The sequence below is a fragment of the Hibiscus syriacus genome, unplaced genomic scaffold, assembly GCF_006381635.1.
Source record: "Hibiscus syriacus cultivar Baekdansim isolate YM2019G1 unplaced genomic scaffold, ASM638163v2 tig00004663_pilon, whole genome shotgun sequence".
Lineage (NCBI taxonomy): Eukaryota > Viridiplantae > Streptophyta > Magnoliopsida > Malvales > Malvaceae > Hibiscus > Hibiscus syriacus.
Window position 1 is genome coordinate 40,220 of NW_024062023.1, and position 22,459 is coordinate 62,678.

A 22,459-nucleotide genomic window follows, 5' to 3' on the forward strand; every position below is an offset into this window, starting at 1 on the left:
ATTTGAAATATATAAAGAAAAAAAAAGTATGGTACACAATGATGTTTGATAAACAAAGCAACCTGAGAAACAACATTTTCTAGCAACCAATATCGTACTTGAACACTGTGAACAAAGCAAAAATCAATGCACCCCGAAGTTCTTAGATGAATGGTGTTTTCCCTTTTACATAATCTAAAGCTCGGTGTCACAAAATCGGATCATTAGGTCGGAAACGATTCTCCTCGCAAATGGAATATAGCTCAGACAGTACCTGAAGGAAAGTTCGAAGTACAATGATATAAACAGTCTAGTTATCAAACATTAAGCATTAATATGAATTACTCCTCGAAGGAAACCGAGGAAAATACAGAGATGTTTACAGAAAATAAGAGGATAAATGTGAGAGGCCAACTTACCAGACAAGGGCACAAATCTCACATATGACTGCAAGTAATGTCAAAATCTTGCTGTGAATCTGCCATATCAAAAGTTCAAGAACATGACATTCTGAATATAGTTCTCATACTGTAAAAGGCTGAAAGTAACAAAACGTAAACAGTTTAGCAATTTTGTATCGGAAAATTTAGTTACTGAGGTTTAAAGTTTAAACAATTTGACATCAAACTATTATGAATTACTCGGAATATTGTATACTCGATCTATGAGGTTTTCGTAGATTCAAACTTCTTTCAATCACTAAAGATTGCTGGAACTTAACATCACAGGTTCAAGGTAGCAAACTTGCCCATAACGCACAAATGAGAGCAAGAACAACAAATCCAATGTAAACAGCTGTAGCGTAAACTCGAACAGAATCAAACATCATTCGTAGCTGTTGCTCGGGTCCCATGAGGAATGCTGTGCTGTTAGAGAGTATCACAAAGTAAAAAATATGAGAAATCTTGAGCAGCAATCAATTTAATAATGCTGAACTATTAAAGGAACTATTCATCACCGTACTTCATTATTTATATAAGCCTGATTCATTTTGACTGTTTCATTGACAAAACATTAATAGAGTTGTGGTGGACTACTAGATTGCCAGGATTGATAAAATTGGTTTCGAGAGCACTATATAAAAGTCTAGACACAAAGTTATGCCAGTTATGCGGCACTCAAGGGTGATGATCGTTAAAGTTTGAAATGCTATTCATTTGTTATGGTGTTCAGAAGCAACATTTATGACAATTAAACCCAAAACATTTGTTGAGAGTTCTGCTAGAATGAGGGCACCAATCAACCTACCTTCCAACTGCCAACACATTTCCGAAGGTGAACAACAATGCAAATTTGATGGGTATGGCAAACACAACAAATGACTGCAAAAGAAACAAAAAAGTTGAAAGATAATGTCATAAAGTAATCAAATACCAATAAGGAGCTTGCTTTACAATTGCAACTGGCTGTATCATTCCCCAAGATGAACATGTAAAGGACTTGCATTACAATTAGAACTTGATACAGTTTTGCTCTTTTTAGTGGAAGTGAGGAGGAAACTCGAGACCATATGTTTTTCCCCTTATGCTTTTAGCAAACAAATCTGGGATAAAGTTCTTGAATTGTGTGGCATTCCTAAACACCTTGAAGACAAACCCGTGAATTTGTTTGGATTTGGACCTAAAGAATCGGTTAAGAGTGACTATATCTACATGATCTTCACTGACAAATAGTAGAATGTATGAGAAGAAACAAAGAACCGTGCATGACCTTGTACGATTGCATTGCGAGACTATCCGGTAATGTCACTAGGATTTCAACTGACTTTGACAATAAGGATATCTGCTATATAAATGGGGGAATTGTTGAATAGACTATTCAAAACGTAAATTTTCATCTTTAATGGTGGTGTTTCTGCTACTGCAGCTGTTTTAACTTGTGATAAGCCTTCCCAGTTCTTTGGGTAACAATGAACTTTCAATTATCCAAAGTGCAGCACTTTCCCTAAGAGCTACAACTGAAAGTCTCCAGAATTCATGAACTATAAAGATATTACCAATCAACAATGCCTAATACTAGCTGAAACCTAAAATCATAATGTTTCGGAGCCCCCAAACTGAAATTTTCATCGATAATTAGAATTTCAAATGAGGAAGAATTGAATGATCATACCAGAAACATAAGAACAATACCCGAGAGTAAACAAGCGGCGGATGCGTATAATCTCTGCATCAAACAATAAATACCCAAAAATTGAATTGCTGAGAAATGAAACATGGAATCTGAAGAAAGTGGGAATTCAAAGTGTTGAAAAGGAAAACAAAGAAGAAGAAAGGAATGAACGAATGAAGAAAAATAACAGAATTACCTGCGTCGCAGATAGCGAGCATAAGCCTTCAGATTCTTCATCTAAGAAGCTTTCGGTTCTCTCTTCATCATTATTCCACATTTCTGAACTTCGAATTCTTCACAATTCCTCCTAACTGTTCTTCGGATTCTTTTTACTTTTTCCCGTTTTCTTACTGTTTTGTTCTAATTAAATTAGCTAGTCATCAGAACATGCCGCTTGAAAAAAAAACATAAAGGAAAACTTTTATTATAGTTATTATTTATCTAGAAATAGGTTAAACTACCATATGGTGACCCAGCATTTAAAATGATTTTATTGTGGTCTAAATAACTCCCAATTTAGTCACCACTTTTAGAGAAACTATTCAGTTTAATCATCTAAGCATCAAACCCCTAACGATGTTAGTGATAAAGTAACTGATCACCTAAATTTTAAGATAATTTCATTTTAGTTCAATGTAAAATCTACTTTTATCCATCTTTAACCCGTAAATAACCTTTTATGCATACTACCACAATTTTAATAAAGCGACTATATTGTTCAAACCATCGTATTTGCTTCGGTAACCACTAATCCAATAACACGCTTCAAACAAAATGATTTAGAGTTCTTAATATTTTATTTATAATTTACATTAAACGTAGAATTCAATAAGGGTCTCTGGTAAAATAGAATGATATTTTTTTAAAGATCTTGAATTCGAGTAGTTATGTATACAAGGTATATGTATGTTATCAAAATTTAAAACAATTTGAATAAATATTAACTTATAGTCATCACAAATTATTAAAAGATAAATATACAAACATAAGCTTACTAATGATAATATTAACTAACTGTACACATTTCTTTTAAGACTCCTACTAAAACACATGGATGGATGGGTACGATGGTTTTAGTATAGTGGCTTGACCATAATTGTGATAGTAGACTATAAGATTAACTGTGTGAGAAAGATGATTAGAGACTAAAGATAATCAAAATGAATATTTAACACTTAGGGATAAGATCGTAATACAAGTAAATCTCAAGGGTTAATCCTGTCAGATCGACAAAACATCCCAAGTCCACTTCAAGTCAAAGTAGCTCGAATTGTACGAACCAAAAACGAGCCCATTAAAACACAATGACAACTTCCCCAAAACACCCTCAGCATCCTTCGTCGAACTCAAACCCCCAAAAATTTTTCACCCTACCCTCCTTCGTAATTTCCCTCATTTTCAATCTCATTTTCTAAACAGCCCCGCCCGCGTCTTCACTTTCCGCCAATATATTCTTTCAGTTCACCGTTACTTCTTCGCCGTGAGGATTCCCGCCGCCTTTACTCATATTCTGCTCAATTAGGGCTTCCACCGGCATTTTTGTCGTCCCTTTTTCGAGAATCGACGTTAGCCACCTCGACAGATTCTATGTTAGGGTTTCTATATTGAGTGTTGATTTGATATTGCTGTTTCTTATTTGATTCAGAGGGTTTTGTGTTCTATTGTTATTTTTTATTTTCCGGTAAGGATTTTGTTGGGCTGCGGTGATGCCGCGAAGTTCAAGGCACAAATCTAGCAAGCATAGTTATAGGGATGATAGGGACTACTCAGATTCGGAGAAAGAGTCGAGCTTAAAGGAGGAGAAAAAGAGTAAGGAAGAGAACAGTGGTAGGTTTTCAAAGGATCCTGGATCGGTTGAGAAGATAAAGGTCGACTACAAGGATACCAGCAAGTACCTATGGATTTCGGAGAATGGCGATTATGCGGATGACTGCAGTTCCTCAAAGCGGCACAAAGATAAGGCGGACGATGTAGTAAGCGACCGGTGGAATGGTGATGAAGATAATGGTAAAGGAGAGAAGAGGTCCAGGACTTCAGGTGAATCGAAGAGTAAGAGAAGAGAGGGTGCCGAAGGGGATGATACAAAGAGAAGTAAAAGTGAGGGGAAGCATCGAGAATCAAGTACAAAGGAGGAAAGAGAGAGAGAAAAAGATAAAGAAGGAAGGAGTGATAGGTTGATTGAGAGTGAGGAACGCCGCCCTCTGAAACATTCCGCTGAAAGGACTGGTAAGATAACTAATTATTTCTTGGTTGTTTAGTAGCAATGTTCCTAAATTCGTGTTTTTTTTTAGGTACTGTATATTGCTATTGATTGTTATGTTAGTTCCCCCACCCCTTTTCTGTTTATTGGCGTGGTTTTAGGAGATACCATATTCTGCACTGAATAGAGATAATGTTTATGTAATTTCAGAACCTTTATAAGTTTATAACTTTTATATAACTTTATAACTTTATGTAATAGGGACACTATTGATTGTTATGTAAAGGATCTTTAGAACCTTTTGCATATGTAATTAATGAGTAGTCGTTTTCACTATGTAGAAAGAATATATTTGCCATCCCCTCTATTACTAACTTTTAATCAACAGATGTGAGTGGAAAACTAGTCTTAATTAATATCTCACAAATGTATCCACGGTTGAGTGTCTGTGGAGACTCTCAGAAAGCATGTTGAGTTGATATTTCTATATGAGGAAGTTTAAATTTAAACCACATAAATTTAAGAGTCAAGAGTTATCTGATTTAGGAACTTTAGTTGCTGCATGCAGCAAAGAGGAAAAGTAGATGTTTTATTTGGAGGATGAAAGGTTGAGTTGACGAACCTAAAGAGTAGCTGAGGCATAATTGAAGTTAGTGGAAGAAGATTGTTTCTACTGATTAGTTCTTATGATGTTGGGAAGGTGTGGCTTTTGCATTGTCTTATAGCCTTCTGAATAAGGTAATAAGGCAACTAATGTCTGCCCTTAAAACTTGGTGCTTTATTCTCTTTCTACATTGACAAACACCCTGTGTATGAGGCCTTAGAGCGATGGTGTATGGACCAGGATTATGTTCCTTATCTTTTAATTTTTTATATTCAACATTAAATTGAAATTGTTTGTTAGCCTTCGACTGTAGATATTCCTATTAACTGGTTTCCTTGTTTATGGGAATTAGGTTGAAGGGAATCCAATTTTGAGAATTTCATTGGGGTCTCCAATATTTAATTTTCTATTAGCTACAGAGTGTTGTTTTAAAAGTACTTCTACGCACATGGTTCCTGTTTTGGATAAGGGAATAATTTGTATGTAAATTCCATGGAGAATTTACTCGGTGGCTGGTAGTTGCCACACTTCTTTTACACTTAGGAGTGCATTTATATGTGTTTTTCAAAGTGTATGAAACCAATTTCCAACTTAGGAAACCTTGTTTAGCTAAGTTTGGTCCGAGCCTGCAGGGATCCTATGTACATTCACAATCTAGGGTCTGGTTTTATCCTCCAGTTGAGCCTCAAATAACTTGAAGGTAATGAAGGTATTGCCATGATGATGGCATTTCGAATCTCAATAAATGGTATGTTGGGACTTTGAAGGAAGTTTTAGAAGGTGATAAAATATGACGTGAAGGGACTTTGAAGTGCTAACTCGTTATATCTCTGTTCTTTGTCATTTCAGAGTTGCATGTACCAGATCGGTTGCAAAGTCCTAAATCAGAGAGCCCACATGAGAGACGACTTAGGAAAAAGAGAGATGTTTCTGATGATGGTGATAAGCATTTGGAAGATAATGGAGGCATTTTGGAAAGACAGTTGTCCATAAGCAGTGATACTGGAAAAGATGCAAGAGCAAAGGATAAGAGTTACAAAGACAAGTATCGAGAAGAAATGAACTGTGAAGACAAGTGCCAAGATGATAAACTGAGAGGTGATCAATTAGCAAGTGATCTTGCTAATAGTAAGTCCAGTGAGAAGCATTTAAGGGATAGAAAAGATGATGAGAAAGTTCAGCAGAAAAAGTCCAAGGTTCAAGATAGTGACTTTGAGCGTGAGCGTGATTGTGATCGTGACCATGATAGAGAGCGTGATCGTGATAGAGACCACGAGCGCGAGCGTTACAGGGACCGGGAGTGCGACCAGGAGCATGAGCGTTATCGTGATCTTGATCGTGATCATTATCAAGAACATGACCGCAACCGTGATCATTATCAAGAACATGACCGCAACCGTGATCATTATCAAGAACATGACTGCAACCGTGATCATGACCATGACCGTGATTATGATTCTAAATGGGATCGAGATCGAGAACGTGATCGCCATTGCAGTGATCGGGACAAGGACAGAGATCATGACCGTGATGAACATGATGAACGGTGGAGTGCAAGATACAAAGATAGTAAGGGAAGGAAGCAATCAACTTCTGGTAGAGTTGAGGTAGATTCTGATAGGGGAAGGTCTCAGTCACGCCCTGCCAATTTTGATGCTGCTACAGGCAGTAACAGGAGAAGAGCTTCTCCCAGCACAATTTCCCATGGTGGGACTGATGAGTATAGGTACTTCGCTTCTTTATCATGCCCTTGTCAATATTGTTGATTCATTCTATGTTTTAAATGTTAAACTGAGTAAATAATGTATGACATTGAGCTCTTAAATTCTATCAGATATTCAGATTATTGTTTGACAAAACAAACCGATTTTTTCCTTATCATTGTCTGTGGCATATCACTTATTTTTCGTGCTCGTGGGTATGGCCCCACCACGCTTCAAAGTGCTTTCAGTATAATTGAGTTATTTTCTCTTGCAGACATTTGAAACAAGAAGATTCGAATTATAGAGATCAAATGGCAGAGCAGAAGTCCAAAGCAGCTTCATCAAGAGAGGTAACTAGTTTAACACCTGAGAGAGGTGCTAAGTACAGATCCATGGAGAAATCAAATAGGGTAAATGAGGGCCATTCTGGGGAGTTACCAATTGAGAGGTTCTCAAGTTCAAAAGCTTCCCCAATGAGTATGAAGGAAAGATCTCCTTCAACAAGTCTCGAGCGTAGATATGTGAGTAGAAGTGGTGTTAAGCGGGGTCTTGATATAGAGGAGCTGGGATGGAGTAGTGCCTCCGTTGGTGGCAGAGAGGAGGATAATAAACTTAGTCGAGACTTACCTCTTGAGAAGCCTCTTTTGGATGGATCATTTCAAGCAGATTCTGTGTTTTATAATAAAGCTGGTCAGGGCAACTCATCTTTGATTTCACAGCCACCTGGTTTAAAAGCTGGCATTGGCAGCCCCTCTTTCATGGGATCTCTAGAAGAAGATAATAGATTTAATAACAGTGGTCGTTACAAGAGTGGTGATCTAAATGTTAGAAGAGGGCATGCAAATGCTTGGAGGGGTGCGCCAAACTGGTCAGCACCTGTTCCAAATGGTTTCATCCCATTTCAACCCCATGGTGCTTTTCAAGCTATGTTGCCACAGTTTCCTTCTCCATCACTGTTCGGTGTTAGACCCTCAATGGAAATTAATCACTCTGGGATTCCATATCATATTCCTGATGCTGAAAGGTTTAATAGTCATTTGCGCCCAATGGGCTGGCAGAATACGATGGATGGTTCTGGTCCTGCTCCTTTTCATGGTTGGGATGGCCACAATGTCAGTTTTAGAGATGAAGTGCACTTGTTTGGGCACCCCGAGTGGGACCAGAGTAGGCATCCAGTGAATGGTCGGGGATGGGATACTGGTTCAGATGTGTGGAAAGGACAAAATGGTGATTCTGTCTTACCTGCAACATTTCAGAAAGAGGACCATCATCTGCAGGTCAATCTTGATGATGTTTATGATGGACCAGAACGTCAAAAGTTTCAATATGAAAATGGCAATAATGGTGCTCAGGCGAAAGGTCTTGAGATAAGATTTGATGTCTTGTCACCAGTTAAGGAATCTTCTAGATTTTCATCTGAGATTCCACATAAGGCACCTGATTCTTCTAAAATATCAAGCGAAGATGATGATGCTCGCTGTTGTCAGGCTTATCTTTGCAAGCTTGACATTTCAGCAGAACTAGCTGGTTCTGATCTGTATGATCAGTGTAGGATTTTGATGAATGTGGAGCGAAATAGAGACTTGTCTAACGATGTAACAATGCTTGTGAATTTGAAGGTATAGAACCCTTTTCCTACACAATTTTGTCTTAATATCTATTTTTGCTGATCTTTGACTTATAATACCCTTTTTTCTCATATTCTTTCAGAATGGTGGACGACCAGTACAAAATACTTCCATTGCTTTACTGAGTCCTTCACTCATTCCTCCAGCTAATGCTTCTGTTTTTCAGGTACTTGGGTTAGCTCGTATATGTATATGTGCATGTGTATCTAAGATCTTTCTTTTCTGTTACTTCTTTGGTCAAAAGAGTTAAACGTACCTGATCTTGGTTTCTGTTCTTTTACTTTGTCTCTCTTTCTTATCTTTTTCCGGGGGGGGATGACGTTCATCCGGAAGTAGGAAATAATGGTTATAGAAGTTTACCGGAGGAATAGAATTATGAAATGTTTTACAAAAATATGGCCTGGGGAATGTTTCCTTTCTCAGCGGTTTACTTTTTTTGGACCTAAAGGTCCGTACTAATTTATAATATTTCTAATACTTATGAGCAACAAGATTCTTCAGCTACTGTCTGGAATGTTGAGACATATCCTCCCCCAGATTAAATATAGTAAATTCTACTTCAGCTTGCAACTTCTGATTCTAAACTAATGATGTTGTTTCACTTATGTTTTCCGACTTACAGAGAGCCATGGACCACTACAAGAAACACCAGCTACAGATGGGTGCTGTCCCTAATGTCAATGGTGGAACGATAGCATTTACTTCAGCGACCAAGGAGAAGGGGAAGGAGCAAAGTTTTGATCATGTTGTAGACCTAGCAGAGGAGCCAGGTCCGATTTCTGATGCAGAAATGGTGGATTCCGAGATGCTAGATTCAGATCAGCGGAAAGGAGAGGCAGTTCCAACTGCTACCCGTCACAAGAATATGGAACAGCTAGTTTCAACCCAAAGCAGGGAGTTACTGGATCATCCAGATAGCCTTTCTCCAGAAAAATCAGAACAGCTAAATACTGATTTTGGCCACATGAACACGGAGGTGCCTAAACCAGTTTTGAATGGCAATGAGGCGGAAGAGTCCGAGACCGATCAGATGAATTCAGGGGATGTAGTCAGAGATCCTTTGCGGTCACTTGATAATGCAGCAGATGCTGTTCATTTGGCCGCCGATGAGGAAAATTCAAACGATATAAACGAAACCAAAGGTAATAGTTCTGTGTACTGTGCCAAGGAAATACATACCTCTGGTGATTCAGTTAGTGGTTCTTTAAATGATTCTTCCAAGGTATCAGGGTCAAACGAGTCTGAGTCCGTAATTTTAAGTCAGATACATCATTCTCATGAAAGTACAAATTGAGACGATTTCTATATCTTTGTTCTTTTATGAGCATCATTTTAATTCATGATTTTCCTGTTCTTTTTGTCGCCTATCATTATCAAGCAAATAAAATGAGATATGCCATCTGATTTCCTGGAGTAGGCATCCTTGCATCTTGATTTATATACTCCGCTTGTTGTTCTGCTGTGTTCTATTTTTGATGCATTTAACATTTGTTGTTTCTTCCTAAATCATCTCTGGTTATTGTCTTTATAAAATGCCACAAGTTTAGGAATCAAAATGTAAGTGTTCTGAACGTTCAGGAACTATCCAAGTAATTTACCCTTTTTTATTTTTATTTTTTTGAACAATTTTTACCTAGGAGAGGGTAGGAGAATTTTGCTTATAATGAGTATTATGAGAATTTTTAACCACTTGTTCTAAAGATAGTCGATAATTTACCTTTTTTTATTGTTATTTAAGAGGAATGAACGGAGATGCACTGCATTTGATGTTGGGGATGGACTAAAATGGTATATATTTCAGTTTTGGGTTAAGTTTGGACTGTCCTAAAATGTTTTATAACTTGATTTTGACATGTGTAGCACATCATCCACATATCTTGTTATATATGTATCATAATTCAAGCATTACTTGATACGCTTTTGTACATTTATATTGGAAGCTTAGTTCATGTGCATCCATTGATGGATGATACAGGTGGTATTTATAGCATCCAATTATTTCTCAACATCCAAGCCACTGATGTTGTCGTTGCTTATTGGATTCAGTTGTTTTAAATTCCGAATAAGATGATTATGGTTTACGAAGGATGCCCGAAAGATTAATAGTATTCGAGTGATTTATGGTTTATAAATTTAAAATATTTAGTTGATTTATTTAAATTAAATAAATTTAATTTTTTTTATTAATTTTAATTTTTATAGTATAAAAACTAAATATTTTATATTTTGAAAGAGTAAAAATGTTTTAAAATAATATTAAAAACTACGAAAGAAATTTATATATCAAAATAAAATTTGAAATTAATATAAAAGCATTGATATTTGCATTAATTTAAAATTTCATGAATGGTCCGAAAAATCTAATTAAGTACTAGAAAGGAAATAAAGATGCATAAAAATTCTTCAGAGGAACAAACTAAAATTTACAGTGTCTAGTAAAATGTTTTCATATGAATATAATGTTGTCAAAATTGTTATTTAATAGGACGATATTTTTTATTATGAGAGTCATTAATAGTTATTGATGACATTTTGAAATTATACATAATTATCGAATATGGATTAATTAAATAAAGATTAAAAATAATAAATTTATTATATCAAAAGAAATATGCATATTTAAAGATGCGTGTTAACATAAAACACGTCTCTTTTTAAACACAATAAACTTAATTTATTGTAATTCAAATTTTAATTTTATTTATATTATTTTTTATCTTAATAAATTACAATTTTAATATAAGTTTGGTAATTATCTGAGAATGATTTTACCTACCACGATAAATTTATATATGATAGATGTGTGCTAACATAAAATATCTCTCTTTTTAGACACAAATAGATTTATTTTATTTTAATTCAAATTTTCATTTTTAATTTATATCCTTTTTATTAGGGGTGTGCAAATTCGGGTACCCGAAGTGCGGGTACCAGGATCTTCGAGTAATTGATTTCTCATCTCGCGTCTTGACCCGGATGTTGCGGGTACCCAGATTTTGTAGGTACCCGTATTTTGGGTACCCGAATACCTGGGTTTTTTTCTTCAAATTATTAATTAAAAAGACACACACAATTTTAAATGTTCGAAATTTCAAATTACATAGTCCAACATCCAAACATAATTAAAAAAATTTATTCCAACGTCCAAACATAATTAAAAATTGTCATGTTAGCATCATTGTTTATTTTTAAATATGGGTGACCAAAACAGAATCAAAACGTAACATTAGGTATAATTTTGAAAAAAAAAATAATCGAGGGACCAAAACATAAATTATATAATATATAAGTAACCAAATAGGTAGTTTATCCTAAAAAATACCTAACCGTGTACTCGAGTAATCGGGTACCAGGAAAAATTTAATTTTGTGACCCCGGGTAATTTTTTTAGAAAATTACCCAATTTTTTTAAATTCAAGTCTGAAGGTCAACGGATCTGATCAACCGGGTCATTTATTTTTGCACACCACTACTTTTTATCCTAACAAGTAGCGGATTTAAAAAAATCGTAATTATCTGAGAATGGCTTTACCTAACCTGCTACGATAAATTTTAACCTAATGTTTCTCTAAATAAGCCACCAAGTAAAGGACAAAACAGTGATACTATTAAATCTCAAGGGCTAACCATGTCATTTGACAAAATTATCCCAAGTCTACTTCAAGTCTAATTAACTGAATTATATTTTAAGAAAACATTAAAACACAAGGGCGCAACCTGGTTTCTTCACTTCTTCAAAATCACATCATCTTTTATCATTTCCTCCCAAAAACGCCCCCAAATTCTTTAACCCTATATTCCCTCGTTATTTCCCCCATTCTCGATCTCGTTATCTTAACCGCCTCCACTCGCCTCCATTCTTCGCCACCTTCACTCTTATTCCGTGCAATTAGGGTTTCAACCGTCATTTCTGTCTTTTTTTCCGAGAATCGACGCTGGTTATATTGAAAGATTCGATTTTAGGGTTTTTATATTGAATGTTGATATGAGGTTGGTGTTTCTTTTTTATTCGGAGGGTTTTTTATTGTTTCCGGTTTGATTGCTTTTGAGTTCCCGTAGTTGTGCTCCGGTGATGCCGCGAAGTTCAAGACACAAATCCAGCAAGCATAGTTCCAGGGATGCTAGGGACTACTCGGATACGGAGAGAGATTCGGGCTTAAAGGAGGAGAAAAAAACTAAGGAGGAGAACAAGCCTGGATCCGGTGAGAAGAGAAAGCAGGACTCCAAGGATACCGGCAAAGACCTATGGATTTCGGGGAATGCAGATTATATGGAGGAGCACAGTTCCTCAAAGCGCCGTAGAGAGAAGGTGGATGATGGAGCAAGTGACCGATGGAATGGAGGTGAAGATGATGGTAAAGGCGATAAGAAGTCCAGGACTTCTAGTGAATCGAAGAGTAAAAGACGAGAGGATGCAGAAGGAGATGATACAAAGAGGAGTAGAAGTGAGGGGAGGCATCGAGAATCTAGTAGAAAGGAGGAAAGGGAGAGAGAAAAGAAAGTTAAAGAAGAAAAGAGTGATAGGTCGATTGAGAGCGAGGAACACCGCCCTGTGAGACAATCCGCTGAAAGAACTGGTAAGATAACTTATTGTTTGTTGGCTGTTTAGTGTCAATTTAGCATGTGCAATTGCGCATTACTAATTATTCTGGTGTTTTTCTTTCTGTTGGGTACTATATATTGCGATTGATTGTTATACTATTTTTAGTATATATTGCGATTAATTATATATTGATTGTTATATAGGGACAGTATTTATGAATCGCAGAACTTTTATAACTTGTTATGTAGCTTTATCGAAATAGGGATATTATCTATTGTTACATAACTTTATAACTTGCCTTTTGAGTTGGACTGCACTAAAGAATCTTCAGAAACTTTTGCATTTGTAATTAATGACTAGTCAGTCTTAATTAATGTCTCATACATACACCTACGGTTTTGTGTGTGTGTATATAAATAATTATATAGACTCTCAGAAAGCATGCCAAGTTGACTGAGCAAGTTAAATTCAAAACCAAAGTGCCAACGGTTATCTGATTTATGAACTCTTATTTTCTGCAAGAAGCAAATAGTAAAAATAGATGTTTTGTTTGCATGATGAGAGGATGGGTTGAGGAATTTATAAAGTAGGTAACATAGTTGAAATTAAAGGGTGAATATTGTTGCTACCGATTAGTTCTTATGGCTGTGGGAAGGTGTGCATTTTGTATTTTTATGGCCTTCTAAGTATTGTGATAAAGCAACTAATAACTGATCTTAAAACTTGGTGTATTACTTTTTTTCTGCATTGTGATGCACCTTGTGTCTGAGTTCCTAGACCACTGGTTTATGGACCAGAATTAGGTTGCTTTTTTCCCCCTTCAATATTTATCTTCTGTGTTAACTTGAAATTGTTGATTAGCCTTTCCCAGTTAATATTCCTTTTGGCTTGCTTCCTGTTTCTAGGTACTTGTTTTCTAGGAATCCAATTTTGAAGATTACATTGGTCTCCAATATGTAATTTTCTATTAGCTGCAGAGTTTTGTTTTAAAAGTACTTTTCCGTACATGGTTCTCTGTTTTGGATAAGAGTATCATTTATATGTAAATTTAGAGGAAAATCTGCTGGGTTAAGCTTGGAGTTGTCGCACTTCATGTACACTTGAAGTGCATTTATGTGATTTTCTAAATATTTGAAATCAATTTCCCAACTTCTGTTTTAGTTAGTGCGGTGAGTTGGCCTTTACTTGAGGCCTAATATAAAATAGTTTTGCTGTTTAGCTCAAATATGTTAGTGCTATGTCAAGATGCGTCAGGATTTTGAGAGTCACTTTATTTCTGATTTTACACAGATTTAATGATATTGTTAGCTTGTAGACTAGATAATTTACTTGTATGTTTTTTAAATCTAATATTAAGTCTGTGATCTTTCAGTTTTCTGTTTGTATTTAGATTTCTTATTTTGCTTTGGATTGCTTTTCATTTTGTGTTCTATGCTTACGTGCACTTCCTATAGATTCGCGCTTCTGTTTGCAAAAAATGATAACCTGTATGATCATTACCGAGTCAGTATTGTCAGAGGAGTTTTTTTGTAATATTTGTTGAAATCAAACATTAACTTCTGAGGTGTTTTCTATTAATAGGCTCTTAAATATTCTTGGTAATGTCTAAGTTTTTCTTTAAGATCCAGATGTACTAGATCGGTTGAAAAGTCCTGAATCAGAGAGCCAGTTTGATAGACGACTTAGGATAAGGACGGATGCTTCTGGTGATGGGGATAAGTGTCTGGAAGATAAAGGAGATAACTTGGACGGACAGTTGTCTGTAAGCAATGGTACTGGCAAAGGTGGCAGAGTGAAAGATGAGAAGCATAAGGATGAAAGATACAAGGACAAATATCAAGAAGACATAGACTGTGAAGACAAATGGCAAGGTGATAAGTTGAGAGATGATCGATCAGTAAGTGAACATGGTAATTGTAAGTCTAGTGAGAAGCATTTAAGTGATGGAAAAGATGATGTGAAAGGTCAGCAGAAGAAGTCCAAGGCTCAAGATAGTGACTTTGAGTATGATCGTGACCATGATAGAGAGTGTGATCGTGACCATGATAGAGACTGTGATCGTGAGCATTATAGAGAGCGAGACATGGGACACGAGCGTGAACGTTATCGTGACCATTATCGAGAACGTGACCGCAACCGTGATCGTGATTATGATTCTCAATGGGACCGAGATCTTGATCGAGATCGAGAACGTGATCGTCGTTACAGTGATCGGGACAAGGATAGAGATTGTGACTGGGATGAGTTACATGATGAACGGAGGAGTGCTAGATACAAAGATAGTAAGGGAAGGAAGCGATCTCCTAATGATCGAGATGATGGTACTGATACAAAATCTAGAGGGGCCAAGGTACACTATTCAGACATGGAAAATAAATTGACTTCTGGTAGAGTTGAGGTTGATGCTGATAGGGGAAGGTCTCAGTCACGTCCAGCCAATTTAGATGCAGTTATGGTTAGCAGCAGAAGGAGGTCTTCTCCCAGCTCAAGTTCCCACGGTGGGACTGATGAGTATAGGTACTTTGTTTCTTTATCACACCCTCTTCAATATGATTGATTTCTTGTTCTATGGTTCAAATTATGAACTGTCTAAATAACGTATGGTATGCTATTGAGGTGGAAACTTTTATCAGATTTTCTGATTCTTGTTGGACAAGTTAAACTGATTGTACCTTCTCATTGTCTGTGGCATGCTATTTGTTTTTTGTGCTTGTGGGAATGGCCCTATCACTCTCCCAAGTGATTTATTGAGAATAATAAAGTTATTTTCTCTTTCAGACATTTGAAACAAGATTCGAATTATAGATATTCAATGACAGAGAAGAAGTCCAATGCAGCTTCATCAAGAGAGGTGACTAGTTTTTCTGAAACATCTGACAGAGGTGCTAGGTATAGATCCACGGAGAAATCAAGTAGGGTGGATGAGGGCTACTCTGGGGAGTTTGAGAGGTCCTTGAGTTTAAAAGCATCCCCATTGAGCATGATGGAAAAATCTCGACCAACAAGTCTTGAGCGTAGATATTTGAGTAGAAGTGGTGTTAGGCGGGGTCTTGATATAGATGAGACAGGATGGAGCAGTGCCTCTGTTGGTGGCAGAGATGAGGACAATAGACTTTGTCGAGATCTACACTCTGAGAAGCCTCTTTTGGATGGATCCTCTCAAGCAGATTCTGTGTTTTATAATAGAGCTGGTCAGGGCAGCTTATCTTTGAATACTCAGCCACCTGATCTAAGAACTGGAGTTGGCAGCCCTTCTTTCATAGGTTCTCCAGAAGAATATAATAGATTCAATAATAGTGGCTGTTACAAGAGGAGTGGTGATCTGAATGTTAGAAGAGGGCATGCAAATGCTTGGAGGGGTGCCCCAAACTGGTCACCACCTGTTCCAAATGGTTTCATTCCGTTCCAACCTGGGCCACCCCATGGAGGTTTTCAAGCTATGATGCCACAATTTCCTTCTCCATCTCTGTTTGGTGTTAGACCCTCAATGGAAGTTAATCACTCTGGGATTCCGTATCACATACCTGATGCTGAAAGGTTTAACAATCATATGCGTCCAATGGGCTGGCAGAATACGATGGATGGCCCTGGTCCTGCTCATTTTCTTGGTTGGGATGGTCACAATGTTATTTTTAGGGATGAAGCACACATGTTCAGGGGTGAATGGGACCAGAATAGGCATCCAGTGAATGGTCGAGGATGTGACACCAGTTCAGGTGTGTGGAAAGGACAAAATGCTCATGTTGACTTGCCCTCAACATCTCCGAAAGAGGACCATCCTCGGCTGGCTCCTCTTGATGATGTTTATGACCGACAGGATTGTCAAAGGTCTCAATATGAGAATGGCAGTGATGGTGTTCAGGTGAAAGGTCTTGATACAAGATCTGTTGTCATTTCACCAGTTAAAGAATCTTCTAGGATTTCACCTGAGATTCCACACAAGGCACCCGATTCTTCCAAAATATCAAGCGAAGATCATGATGCCCATTTTTGTCAGGTTTATCTTTCTAAGCTTGACATTTCAGCAGAACTAGCTGGTTCTGAGCTATATGATCAGTGTATGGGTTTACTGAATGCGGAGAAAAGTAAAGATTTGGCTAAAGATGTAAAAATGTTTGTGAATTTGAAGGTAGAGAACACTTTCTATAATTCTCTCTCAACATCTCATTTAGCCGATCTTTTACTTATAATATCCTTTCTGTCAAATTTTTCAGAATGGCACACGACCAGTGCAAAATGCCTCCGTTGCTGTGCTGAGCCCTTCACTCATTCCTAAAACTAATGCTACTGTTTTTCAGGTACTTAGTGAAGCTCATTTCCGCATTACTTCTTTGGTGGGAATAGTTATGTTTACCTTTTTCTTTTAGAAGATGGGTTTAAATGAGTTTTGTTGGAAGGAGACAAATAGATGTTATGTACTTCCGATTCTAAACTGATGATGGTATTTCACATATGTTTTCTGACTTGAAGAAAGCCATGGCCATTTACAAGAAACAGAGGCTACAAATGGGTGCTATCCCAATTGTCAATGGTGGAATGTTAGCATTTACTTCAGCATCCAAGGAGAAGGGGAAGGAGCAAAGTTCTGATCACATTGTAGACGAAGCAGAGGAGCTGGTTTCAATGCTTGATTCAGAAATGGTGGATTCAGCTATGCCAGATTCAGATCAGCAGAAAGGAGAAGCTGTTCCGGCCGCTACTTCTGTCGAGAATGTGGAACAGCTAGCTTCAATTCAAGGGAAGTTACCAGATCATCTGAATAGCCTTTCTCCCGAGAAATCAGAACAGCCCAATATTGTTTTTGGTCACGTACACACAGAGGTTCCTGTGCCTAAGCCAGTTTCAGATGGCAATAAGGCGGAAGAGATGGAGTCTGAGCAGATAAATTCAGGGGGTGTAGTTGGAGGTTCTGTGTGGTCGCTTGATAGTTTGGCCGCTGATGGGGAAAACTCAAATGATATAAACAAAACGGGAGGTAATAGTTCTGTATACTGTGCCAATGAAAGAGAGACTTCTGGTGATGGAGTTAGTTGTCCTTTAAATGATTCTCCTAAAGAATCAGAGAGTCAAATTCCTGGATCAAATGAGTCGGGATCCGAGTCGGTAATTTTAAGTCTGATAAATCATTCTCCTGAAAATACACATTGAGACAATTTCAATATCATTGTTCTTTTATTTCATGCATTTTATTTTTGCTTTTGCTGCCGTATCATTATCGAGCAAATAAAAAGAGTTTGTGCCATCTGGTTTCCTGGATTAGGCATCCTTGCATCTGTTCTTTCTGTTGGTGTCGTCAACCCGAGCCCCAAGAGGTCTGTATGGTTAGCATATATTATAGTGTTCAGAAAGGGGAACTCAAGACCCATGAATTTGCCTGCAAATAACAATAATCTGTAGTTCATGTTAACTTGGTGCAGATTATGAACAGAGAAGTTACTCTGATATAGTGTGTGAAAACCCAAGCTGTAATCCGAGAGAGATGGAGTTTGAGATTTGTTTTACCTTTCTGAGTTTTGAGCCATTTTTGTTGAAACATGTTAAGTCTATGTATAATAATATTCAGGTTGCAGTTAATGATTCCAAAGGTAAGACATATCCCTAGTTTAAAGGACACGAGTCTGGTTCAGAAATGACCAGACAAGACCAAACCTGACCCATTCTTTATTGGTTACTTTTTTATTCTATGTTCAACCCCAATCAACACAATCACAATTGCACCAATCATCAAAATGTAGGAGAAATTTAAAAAAAAACTTTGGAAAAACATACCCATCAATGCGATCAGAGATGTAGAAAACATCATCGTCATTTATAGAACATATATATGAACAAAGTACAAATTTCGGATTTGCTATTTTATTGAACAAACATTATGTACATCCATCTCCGTTATTACGACGAACAAGATACAACTATTTCTCAGGAGCTAAAATAGGAGCTAGCTTCTGGTTATTTAGCATTACCTATCTAATAATATATATATATATATATATATATATATATATATATATATGAATGTCTCATCGGTCCTAGCTACTTCATTCCTGCTTCGCTCGGTAATTTTATTCAAGTCATCTAAACAGTTACTGCCTCTTGGGGTTGTCGGATTCTTCTGTCCTTGCGAACCTTCCGCGGATCCTTGGTTGACTGTCGGCAAGTGCCTTCCGGCAAGCATACTGGACAAAGAAAACCATATTATGAATTCCAGTGCAGAGAGGTATGACAAACGAATATCCAATCATAACAAATAAAAACATGTGCTCTTTTCTTTTTTACCTTGATTTTCCTTCCAAAGTTCCTCTTTGTCTTTTTGTTCCTGTATCTCGAGAGCTTTTCTCTTCGATCTTCGGTAGAATAGCTGCTGAAGATTAACGGTCGCTCCACCGGAGAATGGATGACGCTCACGTTAACATTGCCAAGAGTCTGTCATAAAAACATAGTATCATCAACGACCCACCCACCCCATCCTGTGGAAACGGCACAATACATGCTCATTGATGGATTAAAGTTTTACTTTACGAGTCACTTGATCCGGGTTGGTTTTTGAGATCGTAATCAATCGACTAAATAAATCGAGTTTAGAATCGAAAAGCTAACTCGGCAAAAATAATTAAGGCTGACCTTTATATCTCCTTCACTAAACGCTCTCCTCATCCCGTAAACGGTATCGAAATCCATTCCGGGGAAATCGAGAAAATTAGGCTTGATTGCAGCTTCTTGCATCCATTCCATCGAGCTTAAACAACTTGAGCTGACACTTTTCGAGAACGATACATCGCAGAGCATTTCATTTTCTTGAGTTTGGTTTCCATCCGTTTCCATGACTGGAATCTTGATATCAAGGATCTCTACCAGCGGCGTTCCGATCGCCGCTTGTGCCATCAGATCCTTCTCGCACTCATAGAGAACCTCCAAAAGCTGATCGTTTCGAAACGATTCGATGTCCGCAGCCTTAAGTTCTTGTGAAGTAATGACATCTTCACCACACGAGATCAACGAGATGGCTGCAGTCATGGGATCAAGGCCTAAAGCCGGTTCCTCGATGATCGGTTCTGGAGCTTTGAACAGATCACCATCTCCTCCCAGAGAATATTCAGATATCGTCGAGGTCGGAATCAGGTTGTTCTACATTAGGCACAAACAGAAAAACAAAGATTAAAAAACAAGTACCATTAACCAATAAATAAGATCTCTTAAACAATGATTCAGCTTAAAGTTGTTAAAGATCAATACAGGCATCAGACAAGTTGAACTCAAATCCGAAGATTCCGGCTCAAATATCGGCGACCTATCACGTAATCGACCTAAAGTTCATTTCAACAATAACTAACTGAAACATATCCGTGCAAATACAATACCTAATTCTGGCCAAATACAGAATTAAGTCAAGTTCATATTGTCGCAACGATTACGAAGATTGTCACTAGAAATATTACTAATAGTGGTAATTTCTTTCTTTTTTTCCTCTACGTGAGTCGGATAGAAAGTGAAATCCCACATCGAAAAGTATAAGAAAATGGGGGAATTCTTCAAGAACACTGAGTTCATGACATGGAAATCATTTTCCAGATATATTCGCAACTTTTCTTTGCTTTTCTCCTTCCCTTTTCCAGCTTCCAGCATCTAAAGATTACTTTTTTTCCCATTTTAGACTTGTTTTGTTTGGTTACTGAGAAAGTGTTTCAAGAGAATAAACTAAGTAAAGTCCCCACCTTCTCCCTTTTCAGGAGAACCCAGAAAAGCATGAAGCTTCAGAAATACAAAAATTTCATTTTTCACACTCTGAAATCACTCAAAAACTGGAAACTATTAGCAGAAACAAGCAGAAGTTTTCTCTTTTGCTCCATTAAAAGCAACAAAGTAAACACAGAAGCAAATGAAAGAAAAAGCAACAAAAAAAAAGACACAATGAACTTGAGATGTTCAATACCGTTGAAGCATTGGGTTTCTGGGTTTTACAGTAATCTCCAAGCTGCTGGAAATCTTGAGCAGCAAAGTTCTGCATGTAAGGGAAAAACAGCCCTGTCTCTGCATACATTTTTCTTTTTAACCAAACAGAAAAAACACACTTTCCTTGATCTTCTCTTAGAAAGAATACAACTTTTCTTAATGAAATTTCACCTTTTTTTTTTAATGAAAGGGAGAAATTTTTGGTTTTGAATGATTGAAAGTTTTGAATGAATGAAAGTTTTGAATGAAGGAAGGAATAACACAAGAGTGGGAAGTTCATATATACATGTAAGAATCAGTAGTTACTGTAGAGCTAGTTGTAAGATTTTTGGGAAAGCAAAGAAAGGGTGATGCAATTACTATAACAGGACAAATCGTAAAAGGACATGAAGTACTGTGTTCTGTCCCCACTGTTCCTAATCATGCTCTTAAAAAATACTGTCCCTTCTTCCATGTGTAATGGGGTAAGGGGAGTAAGATAGTAAACTCGCTTCAACACTAGGTTGAGAATAATTTTTGTAGAAAACCTCTAAATTATAAAATGTTCTCTATGAAACTCGATCTCACGACTTCAAGATTAAGAACCTTTTCATTTCCTATTTATTTTAAAATTATTTAAGATTTTATGGTTATTTTTATAAATATTGTTAAAACTATTTTTTAGTAATTTAAGATTGATTATTATATAGTATCTATTTAAGAATTTTCTTAATAATTGACAATATATATATAATCACCGAGAGTATGAGACCGCTTAATTATTTTAGAAAATTATATTTTTATATGTTTGTAAAATAGAAACCAAAATTAATACATATTTTTGTATGTATAATAAACTTATTTTATTCTCAAATTTTTTATCATTCAATTTAGTCCTTATATGTTTATTTTATTAGATCAAATTAGTTTATGTGTATTTTTTAATAATTGTTATAAAATAGTATAAAGTATAAACCCTTAAATATTTTTAAAGTATATTATAAAATAGTATAAAGTATAAACCCCAAAATAATTTTGAAGTATACGCAATCTCTATATTTTTAATAGTGTTTTCTAAATTAACCTGTTTTATTGATGATAATATTTAATTAAGGTGCAATTGATTTATTTATTATTGAAGTGAATGCACCATGCTGGGTTCCGACTGTCTGTGGGCTGGATAGTGCTCATCACAATTACCCTTTTTTTATAATATCTTTATGTCGCATTGGAACAATTTTTCCCACGCGGCTTTTTCTTGCGCGCATGTTTACACTTTTCTCGAGTACCTACAAAATATTTTAGTTTACTGAATGTAAGATTATTAATGAATAAGATTACTGAGAATGTTATATTTTGTGTTTAGTTGGTTTAGCATGAATATAAGATTACCGTGTTTGGTTAAAGGAATAAAAGATTATTAGAATATATATTTAATCAAATTGTTCTTATTATATATTTGTTCTTTTAACAAGTTGAAAATATTTATATACTTTCTTTAAAAAATTTAAGTTCATAAAATTTATATAATTTTTTTTATAAAATTGAAAATATAAAAAAATTTAATAAAAGGGTAAAATTTTATTTTACCCATGAACTTCATATAAAATTTTAATTATAGATTTTTTTTTTTGTAAATCTAAAATAGTTTAAGGATAAATTTGTAATTTAATCTTCGTAGAATTTTTATTATTTAATGACAGAAAAATAATATTTTTGAAAGAAAAAAATATTTAAGGACATTTTAGTCCTATGATTATA

General features: G+C 36.2%; 5 protein-coding genes across 5 annotated transcripts; 3 read left to right on the forward strand and 2 right to left on the reverse strand.

Moving 5' to 3' along the window:
* Positions 1-54: 54 nt before the first annotated feature.
* On the reverse strand, positions 55-2,477 carry LOC120196683 (vesicle transport protein SFT2B-like). Its single transcript, XM_039198429.1, has 6 exons — positions 2,288-2,477; positions 2,092-2,145; positions 1,228-1,301; positions 728-845; positions 399-457; positions 55-253 (listed from the first exon to the last, which is right to left on the reverse strand). The coding sequence occupies exons 1-6, from the start codon at positions 2,366-2,368 to the stop codon at positions 175-177; spliced, it is 465 nt and encodes a 154-aa protein (XP_039054360.1). The 5' UTR covers positions 2,369-2,477; the 3' UTR covers positions 55-174.
* Positions 2,478-3,529: 1,052 nt separating this feature from the next.
* On the forward strand, positions 3,530-4,389 carry LOC120196694 (uncharacterized protein DDB_G0283697-like). Its single transcript, XM_039198438.1, has 2 exons — positions 3,530-4,193; positions 4,323-4,389. Exons 1-2 carry the CDS (start codon positions 3,798-3,800, stop codon positions 4,347-4,349), a joined length of 423 nt encoding a protein of 140 aa, XP_039054369.1. The 5' UTR covers positions 3,530-3,797; the 3' UTR covers positions 4,350-4,389.
* On the forward strand, positions 4,207-18,049 carry LOC120196662. Its single transcript, XM_039198412.1, has 6 exons — positions 4,207-4,317; positions 5,745-6,621; positions 6,873-8,217; positions 8,309-8,392; positions 8,849-9,465; positions 17,863-18,049. Exons 2-6 carry the CDS (start codon positions 5,954-5,956, stop codon positions 17,915-17,917), a joined length of 2,769 nt encoding a protein of 922 aa, XP_039054343.1. The 5' UTR covers positions 4,207-4,317; positions 5,745-5,953; the 3' UTR covers positions 17,918-18,049.
* On the forward strand, positions 12,261-15,563 carry LOC120196671 (uncharacterized protein DDB_G0283697-like). Its single transcript, XM_039198419.1, has 3 exons — positions 12,261-12,803; positions 14,392-15,286; positions 15,510-15,563. The coding sequence occupies exons 1-3, from the start codon at positions 12,299-12,301 to the stop codon at positions 15,553-15,555; spliced, it is 1,446 nt and encodes a 481-aa protein (XP_039054350.1). The 5' UTR covers positions 12,261-12,298; the 3' UTR covers positions 15,556-15,563.
* A 794-nt stretch (positions 18,050-18,843) lies between the features above and the next one.
* Positions 18,844-20,921, reverse strand: LOC120196703 (two-component response regulator-like APRR9). Its single transcript, XM_039198446.1, has 4 exons — positions 20,700-20,921; positions 19,391-19,894; positions 19,046-19,192; positions 18,844-18,945 (listed from the first exon to the last, which is right to left on the reverse strand). The coding sequence occupies exons 1-4, from the start codon at positions 20,805-20,807 to the stop codon at positions 18,853-18,855; spliced, it is 852 nt and encodes a 283-aa protein (XP_039054377.1). The 5' UTR covers positions 20,808-20,921; the 3' UTR covers positions 18,844-18,852.
* Positions 20,922-22,459: the final 1,538 nt, after the last annotated feature.